The 8,087-nt window shown below is 34.1% G+C and overlaps 1 protein-coding gene across 2 annotated transcripts; it reads right to left on the reverse strand.

Moving 5' to 3' along the window:
* Positions 1–5,697: 5,697 nt before the first annotated feature.
* Positions 5,698–8,087, reverse strand: LOC111888751 (WEB family protein At1g75720). 2 transcript variants are annotated; one of them, XM_023884866.3, is made up of 2 exons: positions 7,770–8,087; positions 5,698–6,322 (listed from the first exon to the last, which is right to left on the reverse strand). In XM_023884866.3, the coding sequence occupies exons 1-2, from the start codon at positions 7,890–7,892 to the stop codon at positions 5,855–5,857; spliced, it is 591 nt and encodes a 196-aa protein (XP_023740634.1). In that variant the 5' UTR covers positions 7,893–8,087; the 3' UTR covers positions 5,698–5,854. The 2 variants fall into 2 exon arrangements, with proteins under 2 accessions (XP_023740634.1, XP_023740633.1); XM_023884865.3 differs by having other exon boundaries at positions 5,698–6,334; positions 7,770–8,010.

Raw genomic sequence — 8,087 nt, forward strand, 5'->3', positions numbered from 1 at the left:
TGAAAATGTGTCAAGATCAACTAAAAAGGGTGGGGGAGTGACTCAAAAAATGGGTGTTACCAAAAAAAATTGTGGTCCAGAAACTGTGAATTGGGGGACCGGACTCAAAGTTCATCAATGTAGGATGTGATAAACAAAACATATCTAACTAAGTCAAAAAGGTTGTGAGAAACTATCTACGCAAGGTTTGGGCAAGATTCGAGAGTACATAGAGGTATCCCCTATGACCAAGATGTAAATCGTCATGTCTTCAAAATACCTTATTGGGCTAGTCTTTGCTTGCACATATCATTCTCACTAACCAGCCCTATCCACACCTAGACCCAATTAAGCTTCCTGCATTTAACCCCCACAAAATTAGTCAAAAGTGTTTTCTTCAAGCTTAAAATGTGTCTGACTTGTCAAACATAAGGAATTCCATAACAAAATTCGAGACCAATAAGTGATTCAATACTTATGACCATGTTCTTTGGTGCCCAAAAGATGAGAATAAACAAATAACAAAAATGCATGCATGCTAATGTCCTAATTAAACGACATGCAAAAATAAAAAATGGAAAAATAAGAAAATAAAATCTTTTTGAAGTTTTTAAATAAAAAATTGAATGCAATTTTACTAATATGCAACCTAGTTATAATGCATAAAAAAGAAAGATAAAAGGAAAATACCCCACCCCAAGCTTAAAAATAAGCATTGTCTTCAATGCTTTGGGGAAGGGTGAAGTACCTATATTGGGGGATTGGGAGGAGGATAAGAATATGAGTACGATGGTTAAGGTTAAGTGGTGGTTGTCGAGGCCAACAAAAATAATAACCCTAAATATTACACACTAAAATAGTGTATAATGGTAAAGGGGTCGAATCCACAGAGTTTGGTTCAATTTAATAACTCTATGAAAAATCTCTTAGTAAAAATACTTGAAAAATGACAATAAATTAAAAATGGGGGGTTTTGGTGTTTTGAAATACTTGAAACAAACTAGAATTAAACTATGATTTAAATAGACAATTTCAACAAGAATAAGAGTTTGATGTAAAATGAATAAGGGAAAGATGGTTGACTTAGGGTTTCCTCACTTTGACTTTTTGATGAACATATCATTAGAATCCAGTGGTGCAATACTTGTTTTAAATCCTCAATTTGGCCATAGTAATCCAAGAAGCTTGAGATTACCTTAGACTTTTCTTTGTTTTTAAAATGGTTAGAGAAGCTCATAACAATTTCCTTAGTCAAAGTCACAATTTCCATTAAGCATGTAATTAGTGAAAGTCAACTCGCATTAAGAACTAAAAAGTCACCAAATCGAAGAGGAGTCAATTGCTTTCAATACCATGTTGGGGAAAATGTTTTTATGATTGTGTGAAGCAAAAACAACACAAAAATCATTTGTTGCTTGCTAATTTGAGGATCCTTTACTTAATCAAGAAATTAGCCAACTAATCACCACAAACACATTTAAACTCATGAATAAAAACATACTAGTAGTGATAATATGTTAAAAAACAAAACATTTCCATAAAGATTTAAGAGCAAGTTCATGGATTCTTCAACATTCAACAAAAGTTCAAAGGATTCAACAAAAAGTCAACCAAGATTAGTTTAGCCAAGCATGGCTAAACTCAAGAAAACAAAGTTAGTTAAGATTGTACCAAACATTTGACCAGAATCAAGAGAAGAAAAGATGAAGTTCTTCAAGGTTTTTGGCCTTCAAATTGCTCCAAAACTCCAGAGAGAAAGTGTCAAAATCGGACATCCAAGATAAGGCTGAAGAGGCACACCAACCTTCCCAATATAGAGCTCTAGACAAAATCCTAAATTTGCCCTTGTCAGGAATCCATGCGGGACGCGTGACTTTGACGAATTTTTGGGCTCCTTCATGTCTTGGGCCCCCACAGCTTGTTTGTTGGCCTAGTTCGAGTCTAATCAACTTCTAGCCCATTTTTCTTCAAGTTCTCTTCAATTTGAGCCCAATTTGACTTTTACAAATCCTCCAAAGCTCTCATAATCGCCCGATCATCAATCCCCGCACACTAGAAAATTCTCTCGCATCTTGCAAATTTAAAGTTTAATTCTTCCAAGCCTTCAAGTAATTGACAAGCCCACTCCATGCATCATCTCCATAGTTATCAAGCTCAAAATTCTTGATGGCTTCTAAGCCCAATTGCTTCCCAAAGATCCCGCTCTGCTACTCTCCATAAAACCTGCAATTACGCTTACGAAATTCGAAAGTACCCGAAAGTGGTCATAAAATAACAAAAAGGAAAATATGCATGGAAATTAACTAAAATGTGAATGAGATATGCTAAAATAAACTATAAAAAGAAGTAAATAAAATGAAACTATCATTAAGGTTAGGGTGGAGGGGGATAAGGATGAGTGGGAAGAAGGTATGGGTAGGGAGACAGAAGTGGTATGTTCTCAAAATGGTTTTGGGATTGATGTCAACCCCACACTTGATTCATTTGTTATGTCATAACTTGGTTGGAGACACAAAGAGCATCAAATCTTTTGTTAAAGTCCGGTGGGAGTTGGTAGTATCCTTACAGTGGAACTTGTTATGGGACATGCATTGCTTCTTGTATAGGCTTGTAATCGTTATGCTTTTCGTCTTTCTGAAGGATTACTTCCTCACAAAACGTTTGAATGATGGTCCTATTGAGTCTCCATTGGCTTTGATCGTGTGAGATAAAGTTGTCAAGCCTAGGATCGAGGAGAATGAGACATTTCACCTTAGGGACAGAACCTGGTGAAGCGCCCATCAGGCCGCTTGAGGATGTGATGCATGTTCGTTAAAGCACAAGAGTCTAAAAGGTTCTTTTCATTCATGGGTTAGAGGTTAGATGGAACTTTAATACCAAGGGCTTCGGCAAAACGAGTAACAAATCCTCCAATACAAATATCACTAGTCGTTTGGGGTTGCATGTTGTAGCACTTCTAGAAAAAAAGAGTTGAAATATGGTATAGGGTAAGGATTGTCATGCCTAGCCATGAACCACAAGAAAAATAGCTCGTTCTTTGTGACTTGGCAGACTTCTTTTCACGAAAATACTGTGCAAACGAGGATGCAATGGCCAAGTCGTAGACACGGGTGAATGATGGAGGTAGCTTTTTCTCAACCGATCGAAGAATATATCCAATCGGTAATTTCCTTCCAGAAAATTTCATGGTTAAACTCGTTGGAACATTTTGTCAGAAGTCATATGGGTGCCCGTCATTTGTGTGCCCATTATTTCATTCACCCTCTCGAAATTGAGTAAATGTGATTCTCCCAAAAGCTGGAATATGACGGTTGCATCCTTGCTATCTTGCCTGCTAGAAGCAAGAAACTCTCTAGTCGGAAGTTCATAAGTTTTGGCTAAGGGGTTAAAGAGATTCTCCCATCTAATGTTACACAACAATTGGAGAACTCCCTCGAGGACCCTTAAATTGACGACTGTATCCATGAATTCAAACTTTTTTTAGCGAACTTTTCTTGGTGGTGCATTTTTATAGAACACTCTCGCTTAATTTGTGTGGAGCTTTAGGATGCTAGGGTCGTTGCTCCCTCCGTTAGCCGGTTAGAAGCTTTCATGAAGTAGACATGATGTACCTACAATGAATCAACAAGCCAAACAAACCAACAATCCAAATAAACCAATTCAACTCCCCACTAAACACTAAAACAAATCACCAAATCATTTCAAAACATCTATCTTAGACATATTCGGCTACAATTTCATATAACCATTATTTAAAACAAGAGAATAGATGACGACCACAAACTATTCTATACAATCTAGTGTAACACTAGTAGACTTGCAATTTGTAATTGTTAATGAAACACACAAACCAAAAGCATAGATTGTAGGTTCATTCGAGAACTCTATCCTCCATGGTTGCCTTATTGACACATATTGTTAGGGAATCTCCTCAACAATATTGTCTACTTGTTGCTTACATTAATCCTTATGATAACACCTTGAGATAATCCTACCGGATAAGAGAGAGAGAGAGAGAGAGAGAGAGAGAGAGAGAGAGAGAGAGATAGATAGATAGATAGATAGATAGATAGATAGATAGATAGAGTAACATGAATAGGTAATCGGGCTAATTATTTGTTGTGAAATATATACTTTAACAACATTAAATTATATTATTGTGGGTTGAAAACCTTATTTACTCACCAAGTTTCCCAAACCGGCCCACTCAGTTTATTGTATCACAGGTAGCAATAAAAGGGTACATTCTGCAGAAAGATTTGAAGAGTTTTAGGCCACTAGTTTAATTACTGTAAGATATGTTTATACTTATGTTTTGTATCGGTTATAACATCCCAAACTGTTTATAAATTAATGAAAAACATTTCTACAAGAATACTTTTGTGAGACAAAGTTCCTCATTTATAAATGAAAACCGTGATTTTAAAATAAGCATTAAAGTGGTCTTTCCTTGTCGTGTAAATGGGGATGTCACACGACAATAGTTATTCTAAACTTGATATTTTTTTGGAAACCACATGGACATGTTTTGATATCTTGTCTTATTAGACAAAATTTCATAAATGGTGCTATGGTTTCCAAAATGTATGAATGTCAGGATATTTTTTCTAAACGTTACATTGGTAGTCCTTATAGTTTCAAAACCTTACATGATCGGTCATTTTGGCTAACTTTATTTGTAAAAAAGGTTAATTAATTGTCAAGTGAGTTTGAGAAGTTCTAGGAATGATTTTGACCATAAGAAAACAACTAAGAGGAAGGTAAAGATGTAGAAGTCGATTTTTTTATGTTGTGATCTTAAGATATGTTTGATCATGGATCATCACCTTTTTTAACACATGTAACATGTCATGGTGATAATCTACAAATATTAACATGCATTTGAAAATTCTTTCCATACAAGAGACAAATAATATAAGTTTAGAAAGAAAAGTGCAAAAACATATATCAGAATGAAGAAGAAAAAAAAAAAAAGAAGGGAGTGAAGTATCTTACCTTGTCTTTGATTTTTGGAGTTAGAAAGCCACAACCGAGCTTCAAATTCATAAGTTTATGGTTGCATATGGCTGAGTTCTTGAGAGCTATCAAGAGATAAAGGTTTCTTGGAGAGTGGGAAAGTAGTGGAGTGAAGGAAATGAAGTAATGGAGTGAGAGAGAGAGAGAGAGAGAGAGAGAGAGAGAGAGAGAGAGAGAGAGAGAGAGAGAGAGAGAGAGAGAGAGAGAGAGAGAGAGAGAGAGAGAGAGAGAGAGAGAGAGAGAGAGAGGCTCCTTGGGAAGTTGTAGGACATGTTTGCCAAAAAACTTTTAAGACATTTTAGCTTCCAGCATTTGACTTTTGAAAAAAAAAATGTCATGTTCGACACTACAAACTTTTAGCATTTACTTTAAATAAAAGGCTTCAAATCTAAAAACTATCTCACATTGCCTTTAATAAAACGTTATCAGCTATTTTTGTCAAACACACCCATAATCTTTATAAAAATAAGTGGTTAGATTTTATAAAAATTCATGGCATTGTTTATAAAGTTAAAATGGGTTGATTCTTTGATATTTTTATATGTATTTTGAAATCACAAGCATCATCTTCGTCAACAATAAAATAAAAAAGTAAATTATAAACGAAACATAGGAATCTAGGATCAGAAGTACCATTTATGTAACTTTGTCCAAGTTGTAATTAGGTGTAACTCGCATTATTAAAGTCGTACTCCTCACATATCTTTGCTATTTTAGTATATAAAACAACCCCACAAAACACTTGGTTTTAGTTATGTTCATACCGTTCCTTATTACAAGAAAACTTTCTCAAGATCATACATTCAAAGTCACTTAACTTCCATAAACTCTCCTTTTATTGAAGTTAAACATATGTAGATTAAACATGGATTACGTTTTTCTTTTTGGTAAAAATCCCACCAATCAATGGGATCAAGGCCTTCTTTTTCTTCTTTCTCAAAGAAGGATGCCGTTCAAGCACAGTGGCATCACATGGTTGTATCATAACTTGTGCAACCGAAGGTGGATTTGCAAATGTCACGTATCTTTTCTTCTGAAATTCTAGTTCGGATGTTGCATTGTGACTTGTACTCTCTGGTTTCACTTCAAATTTGGTGACATCTTCTATGAATTCAAAATCCTCTTCAATGCCCGGGTGATTTTTGGAGTTTTGTTTAAGTTGTTGTAGCTCGTATTTGGTGCGTTCGAGTTCTTGTTGTAGAGAAGAAAGACAAGTTGCCATTAGCATTCGATCTTCTTGTGCCTCTTCAAGTCTTTGCTTTGTTTCCTCCAACTCTATGGTGATAGGCATAGGAATTTTTTCATATTCTTTCACATTGTTTTCTATCTGCATATTAATCTAAAAAAATTCAAATTAAATAAATAGATAAAAGTTGTTATATCTAGTGACAAAATATAACAGGTTAATCCATTGACTATCGGTTGGAAATTAAGCAACTTAAGATGGTTTCTACTTAAAATAAAAAAAAATGACAAAATATCATATGTGGAAGAGTAAATTACACGAATGGTCCTTATGGTTTAGGGTAATTTGCACGTTTGAGCCATAACTTAATTTTGTAACTTGGAAGGTCCCTAATGTTTGTTTTTGTTACGCGTTTGTTCTCTGTCTTACCTAAAAAGACTATTTGCCTTTTATTTTTTAATTTATTTAAATAAAACACCTCTAACCCCACCCCTTTCGTCTTAGCTTACCTACCGTACCATTTTTCTCTATTTAAACAATAGTCTTTTTAGGTAAGATAAGGACCAAATGTGTAACAAAAACAAACAATAGGGATCAAACGCGTAGCAAAAACAAACACAGGGTCCTTCTGAGATAAAAAAAAATAAGTTAGGAACCAAATGTGCAAATTATCTCAAACCATAGGGACCATTCATGTAATTTACTCTATGCGGAATAAACTGGAAAATTAATAGAAATTTTCTTATATATTTTGACAGTTAAACATGAAAATAACATAATTTTATATCATAAAATCGATAAGGCTTTTCCCGTGACTTCGGTCAGAAAGAATGCCTTCATTCACTTTTAAGCAATCCCCTTCTTTTCCATATAATATCGTTTTTTCCAGTGAGATAATAAATTCGTTACATCAACTTTTGTGTTTTCCTCCATTGTACTGATAGAATCTAGTGAAAAAAGTTTATTGATTATATATTTAAATTTAAATTAAAGATAAAGATCGTAATGTATTTTCATTGAGCTATTTATTATTAGTATTTTTATCCCCACATTATACTTTACAAAAATCTAATAATCAAACTATAAAATAATGTATATTGTTATAAATCTGCATGGCTTTTTCAAAAATAGTCTCTCAATAAGAAATTTGTAAAAATATAATCATATAACTACGTATATTTTTCAAAAACCCCGTTAATAAAAAAAAAGTTAAAAATCCAATTTTGTTAGATAAGATTTGTAGTAATCCTATATATTATCATAATTACTTTTAGTCAAAATAACTAAAATTTCAAACGTCAAATTGTAACAAACAACCACGAACAAAATTCTACTCGATAATGTATTATGTTAGCCTTTTGATGATAATTGAATACATAAAATATCAATGATATGAACACAAGAATTCGGTATATAGTTGGAATTAACATAGTTTCACTTGCAACACGCCAACACCATTAAATTTATGTAACAAAAAACTAAAAACATACGTATTAGAAGTTAAAATGATCGTTGATAATTTAAAGTTTCATTTTTTTAGTCTAAAAAAATGTAAAAGAAATGACAAGATTTGGAAAAAGAAGAAAACCTCTTTGAGTTTGTTGGCGTAAACTCCGCCGGCGAGAACTTTCTCGCCGAACAAGGCGACGGCCTCTTTGACGGACTTGAAAGGGGCGGTGGTATCGATTTCTGCTCTTTTCATCATCATCATTAATTTGATTAGTGAGTGAGTGGGAAGAGAGATAGATATGGTGAACAGAAGCTTCCTTTCTTCGCGGCCACTTCACTTGCTGATAGAATTCTGTTACAGGTGGGAGCACCATTTGTTTATTGCTTCTTATCAAGTTGTTGACTTGAGATGGGTCATGGGCTTCAGTTTTGTTTTAATTTTTAGGCTAGTTGGGCC

The sequence above is a fragment of the Lactuca sativa genome, chromosome 2 (genome assembly GCF_002870075.4).
Source record: "Lactuca sativa cultivar Salinas chromosome 2, Lsat_Salinas_v11, whole genome shotgun sequence".
NCBI lineage: Eukaryota > Viridiplantae > Streptophyta > Magnoliopsida > Asterales > Asteraceae > Lactuca > Lactuca sativa.